Raw genomic sequence first — 22,100 nt, forward strand, 5'->3', positions numbered from 1 at the left:
CTATCCACTAAATAAATCAATTCAAACTGTCTATATCTTTATCCTCCTTTTTGACTCCACTTTTTAACGATATACGCACGGTAATTAACCTGTATATTCCATCAACCCCTCTTTTCCCTTCTCTTCAAAACCACTCTGCCACTTTTAGACAGTAGGCTATCCACTAAATAGATTAATTCAAACTGTCTATATCTTTATCTTCCTTTTTGACTCCACTTTTTTAACGATATACGCACGATAATTAACCTGTATATTCCATCAACCCCTCTATTCCCTTCTCTTCAAAACCACTCTGCCACTTTTAGACAGTAGGCTATCCACTAAATAAATCAATTCAAACTGTCTATATCTTTATCCTCCTTTTTGACTCCACTTTTTTAATGATACGCACGGTAATTAACCTGTATATTCCATCAACCCCTCTTTTCCCTTCTCTTCAAAATCACTCTGCCACTTTTAGACAGTAGTCTATCCACTAAATAAATCAATTCAAACTGTCTATATCTTTATCTTCCTTTTTGACTCCACTTTTTTAACGATATATGCACGGTAATTAACCTGTATATTCCATCAACCCCTCTTTTCCCTTCTCTTCACTCTGCCACTTTTAGACAGTAGGCTATCCACTAAATAGATTAATTCAAACTGTCTATATCTTTATCCTCCTTTTTGACTCCACCTTTTTAACGATATACGCACGGTAATTAACCTGGATATTCCATCAACCCCTCTTTTCCCTTCTCTTCAAAACCACTCTGCCACTTTTAGACAGTAGGCTATCCACTAAATAAATCAATTCAAACTGTCTATATCTTTATCCTCCTTTTTGACTCCACTTTTTAACGATATACGCACGGTAATTAACCTGTATATTCCATCAACCCCTCTTTTCCCTTCTCTTCAAAACCACTCTGCCACTTTTAGACAGTAGGCTATCCACTAAATAGATTAATTCAAACTGTCTATATCTTTATCTTCCTTTTTGACTCCACTTTTTTAACGATATACGCACGATAATTAACCTGTATATTCCATCAACCCCTCTTTTCCCTTCTCTTCAAAACCACTCTGCCACTTTTAGACAGTAGGCTATCCACTAAATAAATCAATTCAAACTGTCTATATCTTTATCCTCCTTTTTGACTCCACTTTTTTAATGATACGCACGGTAATTAACCTGTATATTCCATCAACCCCTCTTTTCCCTTCTCTTCAAAATCACTCTGCCACTTTCAGACAGTTAGCTATCCATCCAATACAATTTCAACAAGCTTATCATTTATCTTCCTTTTTGACTCCAGCGCGTGTTATCGCGTTGCCAAAACCCATAGACGGAGCAAAAAAGAACGATAAGATTAAGATTCTAGGTTTTATCCTCCTTTTTGGCTCCATCAATGGCAACGCGATAACACGCGCTGGAGTCAAAAAGGAAGATAAAGTAATAGTACGCTGAAAATTATTGTGTGTTACTGTGTATGATATCATATCATCTAGGATGATCCATTATGATTTGGGGGTGTGATGATGCGAGAGTTATCATGCAACGTCGTGTCAACGGAGAAATTGTCCCACGTGCGAGAGTCTTGTCCATGAGAGAGCTAACTAGCTGAGCTCGCTCGCATTGAACGAAATAAATCTATTGAAAATCAACGAGGCGTAGTCGTGCTCAGTGAAATTGGCAAAATCGTGATATAGGCCCCGCTCGAGAAAAACTTGTAATCGATCATACATCAATATCTTGGTTGCTAACTTCAGCTCACTATATATACTCGTGATATAGGCCCCGCTGCTGTGTTGAATGGCTCAGAATGTCCGTTCGCGGGGCCTGTTTCACGAGTATAATACTATAATCGTTATATAGGCCCCGCACTACGGCACTTCAGACGCTCCAACACAGTAGCGGGGCCTGTATCACGAGTATATTATTAAGCTTGCATCCTAAGATAATCGCGAAACTGGCCCCGTCCAATGCGCTTTTCCCAGCATTCGCACGTGTGTGGGGCTCGGATGACGGCTATTAGTATACTCGTTATCGAAGCCCCTTGCACTGTTTCCCCGAATGAATATGCCTATTCGTTTCCTTTTCTGAACTTAAATGGATGAAAAGTGGGGACGCGGGGGGGGGGGGGGATTTATGAAAGGAATGAAAAAAAATACAAATTGATAATACGCAGGAAGCCAGATGAATGATTCAATATTGAATTGAAGAGAAGAAAGCCGATTTGAAAAAAAATGTATTTTGACTTCTTACATCCAGGTGATTATATCATGATACATGAATGAATAAATGGATTCATTCGCAGCAGTACGTCAAGTGAAAGATTGGGGGAAATTATACAAGAACTATATAATTTAATTATTAATGACACCTCCCTCCCCGCAAAAAAATAATTCAAATGAAATGCTGAATAAAACGAGGTTATCAAATAACTAGCAAATACAAATTACGATGGATAATGGAACAAAAATAACTATATATAGGCCTAACGTTACATCGAAAACACACCAAAAAAATTAGCAAATGAATGAATCATTCACAGATTTACCAAAATATATTCAGAGAGCAGATCTTTAAAAGCAAAATATTAGCAACACGAGTGCGGCGTCAGGTTGTGAGGGGCCTGGTTGATTTTTCTCTGAAAACTGGAAGGATAACATCATGCCTAAAACAAGTTGCCCATATGGATCCTACTCCATTGTCAAGCAGAGTTTTTATACTCACTTCTTTATCATTCCCCTTGTTTTTTTTTTATAATAAATTGGAGCCCCCCGGGCCCCTACAGCGCCGCGCATGATATCACTCGATCACCGGGGAATCAAGACCCACGACCACGCTATTTTCCATGATATACAACTATACAAGTGTAAGGGGCCTCGATAACGAGTACTAATAGCCGTCATCCGAGCCCCACACACGGCGAATGCTGGGACAAGCGCATTGGACATTACAAAAAAACTGAAACCAAAAAAATTAAATGATTAATGAATAAATATAAATTCATTAATTAATCAATATAAATACATTAATTAATCAATTAAAATAGATTGAAATAAGTGAACTTCCACACATAAAAATAATTAAAAACGAATGATACCTTTTACTCTCTATCTCACAAAAGAAAAAACAAACTGAAAACAAATAAATTAAATGATTAATTAATCAATTAAAATAGATTGAAATGATACCTCTGACTCTCTATATCACAAAAGAAAAAAAAATGAAAACGAATAAGTTAAATGAAATACATTAATCAATCAATATAAATAGATTGATAAATAAATAAGTTAATAACTGTATTAATATATAAGTAAATCGACAAATAAATTTCTCAAGAAGTAAATACATACACATTTTATTATTCTCTCTCCTTGTTTATTTGGAAAATAAATTGGAGCCCCCCCCCCCCCCACACACACTCCAGCGCCGCCCATGATAATTCTCACCGGCCGGGGAAACAAGCCCCACGACCACGTTATTTTCCATGATATAACAGTGCAAGGGGCCTCGATAACGGGTATACTAATAGCCGTCATCCGAGCCCCACGCACGTGCGAATGCTGGGAAAAGCGCATTGGACGGGGCCAGATTCGCGATTATCTTAGTTAGGATGCAAGCTAATATACTCGTGATACAGGCCCCGCTACTGTGTTGGAGTGCCTGAAGTGCCGTAGTGCGGGGCCTATATAACGATTATAGTATTATACTCAGGAAACAGGCCCCGCGAACGGACATTCTGAGCCATTCAACACAGCAGCGGGGCCTATATCACGAGTATATATAGTGAGCTGAAGTTAGCAACCTAGATATTGAGGTATGATCGATTACAATTTTTTTCTCGAGCGGGGCCTATATCACGAGTATGCCGTGAAATTCAGGTACTGTATACTTTATGGCTCCGGAGTCAGCATTCACGATATGGCCGCAAGCAAGTTTGTAAATTTGATATTCGGTCGAGATCGAGTTTCGTCTAGATCTAAACCTAGGCCTACACAAATTTCAATAGATGGGACACTAATTAACATTTATTTAGGCTATTCCGGCCGGCAGCCTCACTATTCCTAACTTAGTAGTATGGTTCAATGTCTAAAGTAAATCAGGAAACAAGATCCAAAATATATTATGTAAGGATACATTCTTTCGTTAGAAGATCGCTGCCTCTTGATGATTGCACCAGAATCTGATAAAACATCATTTACTTCTTAGAGTTAGACCTGTCTTTTCTAATTCTATTATAGTTTTTGATCGGACGTCAACGCGATGTCTAATAAGACAAATCAAAAAGGAAAAAAATATATACTTGAATCTCAGAATCTCGATAGCGATAGGCGGATGGGGGGGGGGGGGCGAAACTATAGAAAAAAAAGTTTCTTCTTATTCTTCTTGCTTTTCTGCAATAATCTTCAAAGGGTTCTGCAGCCTATCTTGAAGATAGAGATTTCAGTCTCTGTCTCTCTATAAAAACAAAAAATCTCGACGCACGTGATCGATTTAAACCTTTCCTGTGATATAAATGGCACGGTCTGGGGGAGGGAACTTAAAATCAATCTTAAATTACATAAGGTTCATTCCTGGACACATGATCTTCCGTTCCTCTATGCCCAGCTCTTGGTGATATACAGTGACGTCTGAAGAATTGGCACGGTCTGGGGGAGGGAACTTAAAATCAATCTTAAATTCTGCATTACGCCACCACAAATCATTCCTCTTTTCAATATATCCCGCGCTAGACTCCGGCTAGACCTCAGGAAGATTATAAGTTACAGATTTTCCAGGTTAAAAATGATGAGATCTGAATACACTGAGCTAAACGCTGAAAACTTTATCAAAATCTGATGGAAAATATTAAATCATCTAATTTCAAAGTTCGGCAATATTTTGTGAAAACTGTTTCAGGTCTTAACGTACATGGCATATGCATGTTGCTGTTGATATCATATTCCGACTTCTTTTTCATATTTTACTTCATGAAATGAAAATTATTTAATACGTTAATACGTGTGTGTGTGTGTGTGTGTGTGTGTGTGTGTGTGTGTGTGCGTGTGTGTGTGTGTGTATAAAGGTCTTCCTATCTCCATGGTTAGCAAAATATATGTTTGAGTAGATCCAAAAAGAAAGAATATTTTGTTTGGGGTGTGGAAAAGGTTTTGTTTGTTTTATTTTGTTGATGTTGTGTTTTGTTTTGTTTTCGTGTGTGCTTTATATATGAAATCTTTATTCAGATTATTGTATACTTTCTAAGAATAAACATAGAGACTTTTTTTTCTGTATTGTCTTACAAAAGTTGGAGGAATGAATATACATGTATAAGTACTTTTTTTTATTATGGGATAACCTCTTCACTTAAAAAAGTCTGTACTTTTGATTTTTCATCATACAATACGGTATTATTATACAGTAAATACATGTGAAATTACGAGGTTTTTGTTATTGGTATTATGGGTTATGATAATATTTGTTCGAAAAATTTATATCAAGATGTATATTATTTCATTTGTTATATTGCTGTATAAGTGTACTTCACTTTAATTTGCATACATGTATTTGATTTATTACCCTTGTATATGAAAAATGTAATAGTGTCTGAATAAAGGCTAAAAAAGCAAGAGAAAAAAAAAAAAAAAAAAAAGGCGAAACAAGTTTCAGCAATTATTATCTCACACAGCAAATCAGCAGTCAATTCATATTTTTACATTCTTGGAGGAAAAAATTAAAGAAACATAATTTAAAACATGCATAAAGGATGTGACATCATGAGCTCGCCCACTGCATATTCTTGTGGGCATGCATAAAACTGTTTCACCGACTAAAAAAACAACTTTGAATTGTCATAGCATTTTGGGGGTCCTATTTCGATGAAATTTATTTGGTGTTGCCTGATTTTTCTCTATCTGTTCAAATCATATAGGCGGCGGAAGCCGGGAAAGAGAGGACACGACAAACTAGAAAGAGAAATAAAGAAAGAAAGAAAGAAAGAGGAAAGGGAAAAAGAAAGAACTAGAACTTGAACCGAAAACTAGCAGCTTTGACTTTGAAAGTAAAATACACCAAATTTTAAACTCGCGTGCTGTACAGTACTCCTACGAATTTAGTCAGAAAAGAAAGGCAAGCAAAAACAAAAAAAACTAAACAAAGATGTTAATGCAAAGCACGGACAATATTTGATACAGATCTGAAAATGGAACACTTCAAGAATTAATTGTTTGTGGGAATTATGCGTATATCGCTAATCAAAGTAGCGCGAGCATGATATTTTGTTATTCAGCACTTTTTTGTGTTATGAATACTATGTCGCTCAAACAAAGTAACAAAAACTTGGATCGCGAGCAGAATAATGTGCAAATTGACTTGAAAACAGAATATAAGCCCTATATCACGCAAGAAAATCCGAGCGAATTTTTTAGTTAAATATAATGAGCTGAATTTTCAGTTGAATTAACTCTTTTTACTCATATCAATTTTCCTTTTCTTCCCTCCTTTATTATCCCCCGTTCTATTTTCCTTCCCCCTTCCCCCTTCCCCCTTCCCCCCCCCCCCTTGCGCCATTTTGGCACACTGCATGTATCCGCCTGTATGGATAATATACGTACAACAAATTATGATCAAATAAGTATATAGACATATACGACTTGAATTATGTTTCAATTTTTCTTTTCTGTTAAATGTTCATGATAAAAAAAACTTGGGGTATAAGGGGCCAGACACACTACCGGGGCCGTGGAACGGTTTTGATAGTGGGGGGGGGGGGCAAGCGCGAATCCAGCATCAGATCCTGCAAAGTATTTCATGGGCCCAATTTTCTGGGGACAATAGTGACTCTATTCCCTCTATTAATTATGCTCGTGCATGGGCCCATACATTTCTTTGTTATAGTTGATGCTGCCGGATACGCTTGTGGAGGGGGGGGGGGGGGCTGACCATATGCAAAACATCATAATCAGATGGTCATTTTCTTTTGTGTACCGGCTAATTTGGAAAAAAAGGGGAGAGGGGGCTGAAGCCCCTCCTTAGCCCCCGGTTCCGCGGCCCCTGCACAAAATTCTTTCTAAAGTCCTTTCAACACAAGTAAAGGATGTTTTGGATGAAATAATTTCACCAGATCAAGTTGGTTATATGGAAAATAGAAATATAGGTGAAGCCATAAACAGTGATGTTATATGCCATGCCTCTAATTATAATATACCTGTTTTTGTTTAGTTGCCATTGATTTCGAAAAAGCTTTCGATCAGTTTCGCATGTATTTTTACAAAATGTATTGTATTCATTCGACTTTGGTCCATCTTTTCGTAAATGGGTTAATATTATGTACACTAACACCCTTAGTTGTGTTACGAACATGATGAATAGAGGATATTTAACTGGTTACTTCAATGTCGATAGGGGAGTAAAACATGGAGATCCATTATCTCCCTATTTGTTTATTATTTGTATTTAAACCACTGGCGTAAATCCGTGTTGATGGGTGGGGGGGATGACTGAAATATTTTGGCATTTTTTTGCAATCATGTTTTAGATATGCAAGGAATTGTCATTGATATGTCCACAGTGGCGTACCGTGGGTCGCGGCATTGGGGGGCACCAGCAAAAATTTTAAATCACTGAGTGAGTGCGCTAGTGAGCGCGCGAAGCGCGCTCAGTTGCCAGTTATACTGACCAAATAGAGACATTTTAAGGACAATGTCATTAAACGGATATGTATCTCACTGATCAAATAATGCGAGCGCGAAGCGCGAGCTGAAATTTTTTCATATTCACCCTAAAAAGGGACATTATAATCAAATTTGTGTAATTATGATAGGTACCTGTCTCGCTAAACAATGCGAACGCGAAGCGCGAGCTGAAAATTTAGATAATTCAGACCTGAAGTGGGGCATTTAAGGTTTCTTTGTAGGAATTAACTAGGACCATACGTATTTCATTAACCAAATGATGCGAGCGCGAAGCGCGAGCTGAAAATTTTTGATATTCAGATCAGAAGAAGGGACATTTTAAGGACTGATTTGGGGAAATAAATGCTGAATTGAAATTGAAATTGAATTCATGAAGAGCAGACATATCTCACCAATCCACTAATGCGAACGTAATCACGGACAGGAAATGTTTCATATATACGAAGACCTTAACATGGGGCAATCACTTTTTGAGACATGAAAAAGAAGCATATATGTCACTACATAAAACAATGATAACTCAAGTGCTAGGAAACATATTTGGTTTGTATTGACTTGAAAACGGGATGTTTTAGTACAACAGGATTATATATCTCGTTAAACAGACAGTGCGAGCACCAGGAACAATGAAGACGTAGGCCCTGGGCAAATCATAAAGTTATGATAAAAAATTTTCTTATGTAATGTAACATAACATAATTATAAATATAATATAATATTATAATGATGAATAATATTTTCTTCTTTCACTATGTTTCTCTTCCTTTCTCCCTCTTTTCTCCTTTTCCCCCTTTCCCCGTTTTTTTTCTGGTCAGCCGATGGGGGGGGGGATGTGCCCCCATGTCCCCCGTAGTTGCGCCACTGTATGTCCATATGGCAAATTTGATTTATTACCCTTGTATATGAAAAATGTAATAGTGTCTGAATAAAGGCTAAAAAAGCAAGAGAAAAAAAAAAAAAAAAAAAGGCGAAACAAGTTTCAGCAATTATTATCTCACACAGCAAATCAGCAGTCAATTCATATTTTTACATTCTTGGAGGAAAAAATTAAAGAAACATAATTTAAAACATGCATAAAGGATGTGACATCATGAGCTCGCCCACTGCATATTCTTGTGGGCATGCATAAAACTGTTTCACCGACTAAAAAAACAACTTTGAATTGTCATAGCATTTTGGGGGTCCTATTTCGATGAAATTTATTTGGTGTTGCCTGATTTTTCTCTATCTGTTCAAATCATATAGGCGGCGGAAGCCGGGAAAGAGAGGACACGACAAACTAAAAAGAGAAATAAAGAAAGAAAGAAAGAAAGAGGAAAGGGAAAAAGAAAGAACTAGAACTTGAACCGAAAACTAGCAGCTTTGACTTTGAAAGTAAAATACACCAAATTTTAAACTCGCGTGCTGTACAGTACTCCTACGAATTTAGTCAGAAAAGAAAGGCAAGCAAAAAAAAAAAAAAAACTAAACAAAGATGTTAATGCAAAGCACGGACAATATTTGATACAGATCTGAAATGGAACACTTCAAGAATTAATTGTTTGTGGGAATTATGCGTATATCGCTAATCAAAGTAGCGCGAGCATGATATTTTGTTATTCAGCACTTTTTTGTGTTATGAATACTATGTCGCTCAAACAAAGTAACAAAAACTTGGATCGCGAGCAGAATAATGTGCAAATTGACTTGAAAACAGAATATAAGCCCTATATCACGCAAGAAAATCCGAGCGAATTTTTTAGTTAAATATAATGAGCTGAATTTTCAGTTGAATTAACTCTTTTTACTCATATCAATTTTCCTTTTCTTCCCTCCTTTATTATCCCCCGTTCTATTTTCCTTCCCCCTTCCCCCCCCCCCCCCCCCTTGCGCCATTTTGGCACACTGCATGTATCCGCCTGTATGGATAATATACGTACAACAAATTATGATCAAATAAGTATATAGACATATACGACTTGAATTATGTTTCAATTTTTCTTTTCTGTTAAATGTTCATGATAAAAAAAACTTGGGGTATAAGGGGCCAGACACACTACCGGGGCCGTGGAACGGTTTTGATAGTGGGGGGGGGGCAAGCGCGAATCCAGCATCAGATCCTGCAAAGTATTTCATGGGCCCAATTTTCTGGGGACAATAGTGACTCTATTCCCTCTATTAATTATGCTCGTGCATGGGCCCATACATTTCTTTGTTATAGTTGATGCTGCCGGATACGCTTGTGGAGGGGGGGGGGGGGCTGACCATATGCAAAACATCATAATCAGATGGTCATTTTCTTTTGTGTACCGGCTAATTTGGAAAAAAAGGGGAGAGGGGGCTGAAGCCCCTCCTTAGCCCCCGGTTCCGCGGCCCCTGCACAAAATTCTTTCTAAAGTCCTTTCAACACAAGTAAAGGATGTTTTGGATGAAATAATTTCACCAGATCAAGTTGGTTATATGGAAAATAGAAATATAGGTGAAGCCATAAACAGTGATGTTATATGCCATGCCTCTAATTATAATATACCTGTTTTTGTTTAGTTGCCATTGATTTCGAAAAAGCTTTCGATCAGTTTCGCATGTATTTTTACAAAATGTATTGTATTCATTCGACTTTGGTCCATCTTTTCGTAAATGGGTTAATATTATGTACACTAACACCCTTAGTTGTGTTACGAACATGATGAATAGAGGATATTTAACTGGTTACTTCAATGTCGATAGGGGAGTAAAACATGGAGATCCATTATCTCCCTATTTGTTTATTATTTGTATTTAAACCACTGGCGTAAATCCGTGTTGATGGGTGGGGGGATGACTGAAATATTTTGGCATTTTTTTGCAATCATGTTTTAGATATGCAAGGAATTGTCATTGATATGTCCACAGTGGCGTACCGTGGGTCGCGGCATTGGGGGGCACCAGCAAAAATTTTAAATCACTGAGTGAGTGCGCTAGTGAGCGCGCGAAGCGCGCTCAGTTGCCAGTTATACTGACCAAATAGAGACATTTTAAGGACAATGTCATTAAACGGATATGTATCTCACTGATCAAATAATGCGAGCGCGAAGCGCGAGCTGAAATTTTTTCATATTCACACCTAAAAAGGGACATTATAATCAAATTTGTGTAATTATGATAGGTACCTGTCTCGCTAAACAATGCGAACGCGAAGCGCGAGCTGAAAATTTAGATAATTCAGACCTGAAGTGGGGCATTTAAGGTTTCTTTGTAGGAATTAACTAGGACCATACGTATTTCATTAACCAAATGATGCGAGCGCGAAGCGCGAGCTGAAAATTTTTGATATTCAGATCAGAAGAAGGGACATTTTAAGGACTGATTTGGGGAATTCATGAAGAGCAGACATATCTCACCAATCCACTAATGCGAACGTAATCACGGACAGGAAATGTTTCATATATACGAAGACCTTAACATGGGGCAATCACTTTTTGAGACATGAAAAAGAAGCATATATGTCACTACATAAAACAATGATAACTCAAGTGCTAGGAAACATATTTGGTTTGTATTGACTTGAAAACGGGATGTTTTAGTACAACAGGATTATATATCTCGCTAAACAGACAGTGCGAGCACCAGGAACAATGAAGACGTAGGCCCTGGGCAAATCATAAAGTTATGATAAAAAAATTTCTTATGTAATGTAACATAACATAATTATAAATATAATATAATATTATAATGATGAATAATATTTTCTTCTTTCACTATGTTTCTCTTCCTTTCTCCCTCTTTTCTCCTTTTCCCCCTTTCCCCGTTTTTTTTCTGGTCAGCCGATGGGGGGGGGGGGGATGTGCCCCCATGTCCCCCGTAGTTACGCCACTGTATGTCCATATGGCAAATACCCCTCCAATATTATTATCTTTTTTACCCCATGATTGTTTAATGGTTTTATTAGAGATTACATTCATATTTTTTTGACATTCCATCTTAATCCCTTCCAAAGACCCTAACATTGATGAATTGGAAGAAACGGGGTTTCTCTTCAATGTTATAATAAGGACATAAGTATTTCGTTTGGAAATGGTGAATGGCTTTTTATTTGCATTTTATGATTCAATAATATTGTTTTATTTGTTAAGCGGTATTTTAGGAAGAATTTTCACCAATAAAACAATTATCTCTTGTGATTTTTTTTTCATTTCTTTCGTAAAAAGTGGGGGGATGTTTGTACAGGCCATCCCCCCCCCCTCCTCGAAAAGTGGGGGGAATATATCCCCCCATCCCCCCGGGATTTACGCCAGTGATTGAAACACTCTCTCATGTGATTCGAAATGATAATTTAGTTGTGGGTTTACACTTTGGACACACAGAAGTGAAACAAGTTCTTTATGCAAATGACATTACACTTTTTGTTAAAAATCTTAGTGCCATGAACCGTTTATAAATAATTTTTGAAAGTTTTGCAAGTGTATCTGAATTAAAAATGAATAAAGAAAAGACTTTTGTAATGTTACTAGGCAATGCTAATCAAGAAAAACCGGGAGCATCCCCATTCGGACAAGTAGTATTTATAAAAATATTAAGATTATATTTTAGCTTACACATTCATGTACAAGAATTAAGGAATTTTGAGCAAAATCAAAAACTCCCTCTCGTGGTGGAAACAAAGAGATTTAACGGTAATGGGTAAAATACAATTGTTAAAAACTTTCATACACTCTAAGTTAATATTTATAACGCCATTCAATCCAATTCGATATTTCAGGAACTTGATAAATTGATCTGTGACTTGTTATGGAGAGGAAAGGATAAAGATAGGCGAACTACGATGTTTCTTGATTACAAATATGCATGGGGACTTAAAATGATGAGTTTTGAATAGTTTGTCAAAGTTTAGATAATCATGTGGGTTTAAAAGATTATTAATTGGGAACCAACAAATTAAATGGAAATTATATTTCGATTATGGTTCTCAACATCTCGGAGGAAAATTCATTTTTTCTCTGTAAATATGATATTCGACAGTTAAAACTGTCTTTATCGCCATTTTATTGAGAGCTATTGAAAGGGTTCGCGCCGACGACCACACAACACAGACACGAGGGCTGAGGTTTCTTCAGTTCTTTTATTGACCAACCCAAAAAACAGCCTCGGTCAGAACACTAATTCCGCATTTGCTTCAACATCTTCAGACTACTGTATATTGAACATGAAGGGAAGTCCTCGCAGAAATCTTCTATACTTCAAAATTAAACTTTCTTCTGCAGGAACAAGTATCCTCCTCAACAACAAACAGTGGGAATGCCCTTGCTACTGCCAGTGTCATGAGTCACTAGACTCTCTCCTTAGCTAACAATAAAAGTGCAATGGTGCACATCAAAGTACAAAAGCATCCCTAAAGAGGGGGTACATGAATTGGCATTACTGCTACTCCTAAAAAGGCGGGAAAGAATTAGCCAATGAGCAGAGAGGGAAAGAGTAAGGCAAAGTTGGTATACCTACAGAGAGGGAGAAAGAGTACTGTGAAGAAAACCCCTTTTCGTTAAAAGAAAGATCTAATCTTCAAAATAAAGATTTAGATTTCCCCATATTTCATTTGTTAAATATTGAGCTTTGTTTGTTTACATCACGTAACTGAACGCCAGTATAGTCATTGAATGCCGGCGATCAGCTGTTTTTACTACGTGAACTGTGACCTGAATTCCGGAGAGAGACTGGTGAATTTACTTGGATTAATTGCTAGTGTGCGCGCATACGTGTTAGCGCAGAGGAATTGGTATATTTCTGCTGAGTCACGCCATATTCACGTAGAGCCAGCAGTATGATCTATTTATGGGACCGGTATGGTCTGTTATGAAATTTTATGAGCGTTTAAATAGCTCTAAGTAAAAATTTGAATCTTACCTTTTGTGTAGATTCTCTGGAAGTTGATGACAGCATTAATTTATTGCTGGAATTTCTTCATTCATGTTTGGATACTGTTATTTTCCTTTATTCTGAGACAATTACCGCCAGGATTTTGAACTCTTCCTTGGATCTAAAGCTCTGATGCGCGCATACGCGCACAGACGCGCTATCATTGGTATTTTAAAGTATTGAATTTGCATAGCATCCCGCTGCGTAATGTTTATGTGAAGAGAGTGGTTTTTAAAGCACTAAAATTACATAACAACCCGCCGCGTAATGCAATGAGCTCAGAAATTGCCAAAATCCTGGGGGGCCAAAAGTCTATAAATAGGGGAGGTTTGAGGAGTTTGTCATATCGTCTGGAAGCTCTCTTGAGTTAAGTTAGCTCTCCTAGTCAATTCACATTCACTCTCTCGAGAATTCTCGTTCTCTGTTTCTCTTTCTACATTGTACATTCTTCTGTGAGTACATTACGTCATAATATGACACTTAGATTCATTCAGGGAATTCAGCGAGATTAATGATGAATTTTAGCTAGGAATTTGAAATCATTCGTCACCTTTTTGGGATTAGTGACGATTTTTGGCAACCAATACTCTGTTGTATTTCTTAAGTTATAGTCAGCTTGGATTTATCAGCTGTTCACAGAAACTGGGCAGCTATTGTTATTCTTAAGCAGACTTTGATTCATTTGTCAAGTCTACTAATTGTTTGATAGATATCTAGAGAAGATATGAAAGCATTTATTGGTGCTTATTTGTGTTCTTTTTGACATGAACACAGATGTTTGGAGCAGATAGGAATTAATTGATGGTCACAATAGTGAACATGAATGCTGACTGTTAATTTATCTTTCTGGAATCTCCTGAATGGATATTTAATTACCTTATTTATGAAATTTGATAATTTATGCATTTTTATATTATGAATTTATTTCTGACTTGATGACAATATTTAGGCAGTCCTTTTAAGGACTCTTGACAGTCTGAATATTAAATCAAATTATCTAGTCAGAGAAATTAAATTACTGCATTGATAAAATTATTCTACCAACGTGGAAAAGGCTAGTGTCAGATTTTCAATCTCTAAATAGAGATTATCTTTTTGGTCAGTAACATTTGACATAAAACTGTCAAGTTGTTCTGGAATGTGTGTTGTTTTCAGCGGCGTAACAGGGGTCGGTGGCCAGGGGGGGCAAGAGCCCAAAATTTCCCGGTCATATAATATGGTATGAACATGCAGGTGTAATGGTGTAATGAGGCGACTATTTTGAGAAGGCCAGATATTGCGTATTGGGCAGAATTTATCTTTAAAAAAGTTGCGAGCGAGCGGAGCGAGCGAGCAAAAATTTTGACCTTTTTAATACAAAAATCCAATTTTGTGATAGATTTTGACATGATATCCAGCTATAGAGAATAAGATATTTCACTCTTCTTTGTGGCAGTAGCGTGAAGAGTAAAAAAAAACGAGGGGCGCAGTATAGCACGAGCTAAAAAGCTGCTTTATAAAAGTCCAGAGCGAGCGCAGCGAGAAAAAAAATCACCTTTTCATGAAAATAATAATACTAATAATAATACTTCTCTTATATAGCGCATAATAAACTGAAAATTTCTCTACGCGCTTTGCAATAAAGGAAACAAAATACACACACTGCAAACAAAGAAGAATCTAACTTAGCAATTTTTTAAAATTATATTCAGTAAATAAAATCATATTCTACACTTTTCCTTTGCTTTTCTTTCCTCCTTTTTTTGTTCTTGTTTGTAGAACTTTTTGGGACCATGGCCCAACCCTTCCATACGAAGTGCTGTGCGGTTGGGGTCCGGGGCGGATCCCCCGGAACTTCTAGATATCAAAGCCATTTAAACCTCGCAGATTGCCGCTATTTTAATCAATTCGCGGGCATGTACAGGATATAGCTTTTACACTACACATTTATTCAACCAAGTAGCGTAATGAACCAAATATTTTGAGGGGCAAAACATAGTAATGTGCATGGGAAAAATCTGTAAAACGTCGCCAGCGTGCAAAGCGCGAGCTGGAAAAAATTGCCTATTGAAATTACATTCTAATTATGTTATACATTTTTCCATTTGCAGCAAATAACACATTTCAATGTTTCCATTCATTTCATTACACGTTGTCTCCTATAATTTCATTTATTTCCTCTTGGGTGTGGAACCAAGAACCCCCGCGCCTGTGCAGTGATTGAAAGTGATTGTGAACCGGGGGGGGGGGCGTTATAGAGCCATTTGAAGGTTATAAATGAAGAGCCCCTACTGCGTGGGGTCTGGGCAAAGCCCCGGTAGCTTATTTGCATAAAATTTAGCAAGCTTATAGCACAATGTTGTATGCAGTCCATCTTTCTTCCCGCTCTTTAATTTCAGTCATCGGCAGCCCGATCGTGTTATTTTTTTTTTCTTGTCCCTTTTCTTTGTTTTCCAATTAAACATTAGCTTTTGACTAATTACATTCTACCTTTGTTTCCCGCTATTGCATGTATGCCATTTTGTCATCTTTTAATTTCTTTCCCACCGTACTATTGCATTACATAGGCCTATTTCGGAATGATTTGTTCTTTCTCAAATGTTCTTCTTTCGTATATTTTCCCGCTTTCCTTCATTTTCTATTTAAAAAAGTTTTTTCTTCGCTTTCTTTTCATTTTTTCCTTTCCCTTCCCTTTCCTCCTTTCCTTTTCCCCTTTTTCTTTCTCCCTCCTTTTTTTTTCTTTTTCCCGTTTTTCTTTTATTTTCCCGGTGAAATCCGCCAGGGGGGGCAACTTGCCCCCCCTGCCCCCCCGCCTGTTACGCCACTGGTTGTTTTGGTATCGCTTTGAATATTGATCTGACTTTGGGATTTTTTCCACATTGGTCGTTTAAAGGATATTTATTGATAGAGTCGTGAACTCAATTCTTATTTCAGGATTAATGACTGATTATTTATTTACATTTCTTACATCATATACAAATAGGATCACACTAAACAAAGCTAGCCATCATGAGTGTTCGGATGTTAAGATCACGTGTAACTTAGGTGTCAAGCATGCTATTCCCGTAGTTGTTAAGATCAGAATACTTAATGTTATAAGCTCAGAATACTTAATGTTATACAGATCAGAATACTTAATGTTATACAGATCAGAATACTTAATGTTATACAGATCAGAATACTTAATGTTATACAGATCAGAATACTAAATATTAATTCTGATAATCTGACGAATACAATGTAACTAGATTAGAATATTGATTCTGACATTAAGATTACAAGGTAAAAGATGTGAATAATCAATGGAATGTAAATAGCTGATTATCAATCAGAAAGCATTTGTAAACAACTTGTAAATAATTTAAACTCTCTGTGCAGTCATTCACATGTTTTATTAAGAATACTTGATGTTTATAGTCATAGACTGAAGTAAACTCAGTTTATAGATGAAGCTCAATTCTTCATTTAGAATATTGACACGGTATTAATAGATGGTTGATTTAGTTACAGTGAAATAGGAATAATTGCTTAGGTGTTGGTCTTTCAGACTTGTTTTCACTTAGCTGTATTCTCAGACAGCAGGGACGATGTTAAAGTTTCCGGTAGGCTTTAATGCTAAGAAAGGTACTATGTGAGTCTATTCTTGAACCCGTGATGATTAGAGATATTTACGGATTTCTGAGGCTTTTCATCACACAGAATGTTGGATGTTGTTACAAACTTCACACCGACAAAGTGAGTGGAAGTTTTGTAGGCGCTGTAAGGCTGGTAAACAAGGCCCGTTGAGAGGTTGATAGGATAAGGATATTATTGGAGATTGGTGTGTTGTATTGGGTTAGTGACATTGGATGGAGAAAGATTATGAGTAACTGCTGGCAGTTTAGATAGGATTACTCACATAAGTCAGAACGACAGAAAAGAACCATTGGTCCTGGAACTTTTGTGGAGAGTAGATTACAGTCTTAAGTTGAAATAATTCTTAGAGAGAACACAACTCTACGGAGTATAAAGTACAGAACTAAGTAGGATGCTCGATACTTACAATTGATATAGATTATTGCTTAGTGTATTTATAACAGTGAATACATAGGATTTATCAACTTAGTAATTAATTATTATTCTATTTATCATTCTATCAATTTAAGAGTGACATGCACAGACTTACATTTAAGTTCTTTATTATGTAGAGTAAGTTATACAATTTTATATTGCTCATTCCATATTCAATGAATTTTATACTTATGCAAATTGATGTAAATATCCAAATTTTATTGTTGAAATGTTTCAGAAGAATGGTTAACTTCAAGTTTTTCTTATATTAAAGTTCAGTTGAACTTTACTTGTTATTTCTTAGGAATCAATAATTGAACTTGCACACTTGAATCTAGAAGGAACATGATTAGTGATCAGTGTTTGTTGAGAATGATGAATCCAATAAATTGGATTTGTTGCTAAGTCTTAGAATTAGAAATGGTGATCAATTGATTAGTGATGATTGATTGATGATGTGATTAGGGATAAGAAGTACCGTACAATTAGTTTAAGCATTATTTAAGTTAGGGTTCTTAGTTTATTTATAGACCAACCTTGTATATTGCAAGAAAACGGAACTCGTCATCGAGCTTGGAAAACTACGCTTACCTAGTGAGACCCAGTGATAAAGAGCAGATTTGAGAACTGAGGAAAAGACTAGAATGATTGATTGCGAAGCAAGGACTGACCGCTTCTATGATTGCCTATGTGCATACGACTGCACGTGTGTGATGTGGATATGCCTGATCGTGTGTGTGTAGAACACGAGGCGAACAAAACGTTTTGTATGTGAGTGAATAGAGATTTGGTTCATGGCTAACTCTATCGATGAAAGATGAGAAATATCATGGTTATATAATTAAATCTTACTTAATCATTCAGTGAGTAAACTCACCAGTTAAATTCTGCTGTGAAGGTCAGGACGCTGGAGTATGACAGAAGTCTTGTGATGGGAGAAAAGACGGTTTTCTTCAGATTATCGGAGCTCCTTCAACCTCTGTGGATCTGGCAGAATGGAGAGGCTAAAAGTTGGCGGTCGATGTGAGAAGATGGACCAATCACGGAGCTCGTAGTAGAACTCAGATATTATGGAACTTGAGATGGCTATTCTGATTGGTGGTTCACTAGCTCTTTAAAGTTCTCATCGAAGAAAAGTTTCTTCATTACGGTCAAGTGTTAAATTATGCTTGGCCAAGAGCTCAATAACTCTCTAAACTATTGTGGTGGCAGCATACTATTTTTAAAGGTTATTTTGATAGGGTCTCACGTTACATTTTTGGTGGCACGGCGGTGGGATGGTCTTTTCAAAGAACCCCTCCACTTTTAAAAGAAAAAAAAAAATACGGGTACATTTTTGTCTGCTAAGTAGTAGAATGATCTGTATTAAGTATATAAAAAAAAAAATTTGCTATTATTATGTATAGTTGTGTACGGTACTAGTAGATATTTAAGAATGTATTGTTTAAGCTATGTATAATAAATAAGTTGTGTTTTGAGTTCCTTATTACAAGTGTGCATTAAATAAGTTAAGATTGAATATGGAAAATGAGCATTAATATGTCTATGGACATGACAGTGAATTAATCACTGTGAATAATAAGGAAATCTACTCCTTTTACAATGTATCTATTCCTTTTACAATGTAAGGGTACGTTTGCTTGACACAATCTAAAACATGTATATTTATACTTAAACACAAGAAAATTAATCAAACATCCAAATAAATCAAAACTATAACACTCAATATGGTGAAACCAAGCGTCGAGCTACAGTCTGAGTTAGCAGCTGGATACTGAAGTTGTGGAGGCTGAATGGTTGAAATGACATTGACGCTGGATAGGTTCTCACCGTGAGGCTCGTAGAGGCAGAACTGGAGGTCTCAAACAGTCTATATGGTCAGGAACTCACCTACCCAATCTGACTTCACTTTGGACAGATGACTTGGTCCTGGAGAGAACGCTGAAACCTTGTTGCTGGAATTGCGGACTAGGCATCGACAGCGAAGAGTCTACAGGAACTAGGTCAGGCAATTAGGGAACTTACTTGCCTGGCATACCCGGAGCTGAGCATTGATGTTGGAGAGGCTTGCTAGTTTTCTCAGTAGCAATTGACGGAGAGGTCAGAGGTGCTATTTTCTGAGCTCACCCCAGGACGCTAGATGAGGCGATGGCAGCTGGGTTGACAATGGAGTCTTTTCCACAGACGGAGAAGGCAGGAGAGAGGAATAAGCCACGTCACGTCGGAGCAGTAGGGGATGGAGCGCAGTCGTCACCTGCAGATGAGAGAGTAAAGGAGATAGAAGAATTACAGTCAAGCCTGCAAGTGAATCAGAATGATGAAAGAACAGATGAGTGTGAAAAGGATTGGAGGCTAACCATGAATTGTGTACTTCAACTGGAGAAGCTGGACACATCAGTCATGATGCAGCAAAGTGGAACAGAAAGGTCCAGAGAACTAGGTGTTCAGATGGAGGTAGTGAATCTTTTGAGAAGCTAAGCTGGAACAGATGTTGATGAGATTATTGGAATGGACTTCTTACAGGAAGCAGATGAAACTGTTGGTTTTTAAATGGATGATGTTGGGTATCAACTCACCTTGGAAAATTGTGCTGGACATGCTCACTCAAATGCTGATGGGTTATCCAGACAACCTTGCACCGATTGCTGACATTGTTGGAGATTGAAGATGACTGGAAGAGAAAGAGAAGTATAAATGATTAGACTTTATTTCTATTAGATTTTGAATTGTTACATTAATTGAATTTATATCAATGTTTTTCATGAGTGAACTATATTGGATTTTATTGTGGTTATTAATGAGATTTTGACATGGAAGCTGGAGAGTGTGATGAAAAGGAGATGTCTACCATAACATTTATGCCAATAACTGAAGAGGAAATCAGGAAGGCACAGTTACAAGATGGAGACATAAAGCATATTTTGGGATGGAAGGAAATATGCAGTGAGTGACCGAGCTGGAAAGATGTTTCACACCTATCATCAGCTACTAAGGTTTACTGGGTAAACTGGACTTTGCTAGAGGTACAAAAAGGTGTCTTGATGAGGAGATGGGAATCAGAAGATGGAAAGGAGATAACTTGGAAAATTGTACTCCCTCGTTCTTTGCGAAGTACAGTACTGGAGGAATTACATGGTTCTCAAACAGCTGCTCATCTTGGAGTCAATAAGACATTGCATAAAGTACAGAGGAGATATTACTGGGTTGGACTTGCTGCAGATGTGCGATTGTGGATTAAGAGATGTACTATCTGTGCACAGCTGAAAAACCCCCCAAAGAAGAATAAAGCTCCACTTCAGAAATATAGAGTTGGTGCACCACTAGAAAGGGTAGCGATGGACATTTTGGGCCCTTTACCCGAGACGGACAGTGGAAACAAGTATGTGTTAGTCGTGGGAGACTATTTCACGAAATGGATAGAATCGTACCCATTACCAGATCAGGAGGCGGAGACGATTGCTAGGGTACTAGTGGAGGAGTTTATTTGTCGGTATGGAATACCAAAAGAACTACATAGTGACCAAGGGAGGAATTTTGAGTCAAGGCTGATGGCAGAGATGTGTAAGATGCTTGGTATTAAGAAATCAAGGACTTGCCCACTACACCCACAAGGAGATGGATTTATAGAAAGATTTAATAGAACCTTACTGGGTATGGTGTCGTCATTGCTCAATCCAGATGACGAACAGAAGGACTGGGATGAGAGGATTTCGTTCGCGATGTTGGCATACAGGTCAGCAGTCCAGGAATCAACTGGAGAGAGTCCTGCTATGATGATGCTTGGAAGAGAAATCAGTCTGCCGGTAGATTTGCTGTTACCTTCTCCAACACCTGCAAATGAAGAAGAATCGGACTATGTGAGTGATGTGAGGGAAAAGTTACACGAGGTACATGAAGGTGCTAGAGAAAAACTTGGAATTGCAGCTGAAAGACAGGCTAAGTCTTATGATAGAAATATCATTCAGCAAAGTTTTACGACTGGAGATTGGGTGTGGTTATTCGACGCATCAAGGAAGAAAGGAGTGTGCCCTAAGCTGAGCACGAAATGGAAAGGACCATTTATGGTAGTAACCAAACTTTCTGATGTCGTATATCGAATCCAGGAATCATCGAGAGGCAAACCAAAGGTGGTGCACATCGATCGACTAAAGGCTTATACTGGAAAGCCTTTGAAAAACTGGTTGACACAAGAAATCAGGCATAATCCAAATAGAAACAGGGTTCCACCACAAAGATACATTGAACTTTGAGTCACAGAAACAATACATCTTCACCATGATGACTGTATTCAGAAATTTATTCAAAAATATTCCTTTCTTTATCATTTTTATTGTATGTATGACAACATACAATTATATGCCTTGTATGCTTTGTAATTTGTATCTTACAGTACCAGGATGGAAGTTATATGCAGCCAGTGCAAAAGAGTATTTTCATCTTATCCGGAATTAAACTATCATTTACGGAAGGTTCATCAAATGACTTTTCTTATTCACTGTCAAAGATGTAATCACGAGACTGAGAGAAGAGAGACA

The 22,100-nt window shown here is 37.3% G+C and overlaps 1 protein-coding gene across 2 annotated transcripts in view; it reads right to left on the minus strand.

Moving 5' to 3' along the window:
* The window catches only part of LOC129265053 (AP-4 complex subunit mu-1-like), a 33,484-nt gene extending 29,212 nt beyond the window's left edge, over positions 1 to 4,272 (minus strand). Inside the window, exon 1 of one of the 2 annotated variants that reach the window (XR_010294058.1) lies at positions 4,133 to 4,264. Coding sequence is in view for 1 of the 2 variants with exons in the window: in XM_064101825.1 (XP_063957895.1) it covers positions 4,133 to 4,193 (61 nt within the window). In the remaining variant the exon portion in view is untranslated. Of the gene's footprint in view, positions 1 to 4,132 lie in introns of both variants that reach the window. The other variant, XM_064101825.1, reaches the window with a different exon arrangement.
* Between the last annotated feature and the right edge of the window lie 17,828 nt (positions 4,273 to 22,100).

The sequence above is a fragment of the Lytechinus pictus genome, chromosome 7 (genome assembly GCF_037042905.1).
Source record: "Lytechinus pictus isolate F3 Inbred chromosome 7, Lp3.0, whole genome shotgun sequence".
In the NCBI taxonomy this organism is placed as follows: domain Eukaryota; kingdom Metazoa; phylum Echinodermata; class Echinoidea; order Temnopleuroida; family Toxopneustidae; genus Lytechinus; species Lytechinus pictus.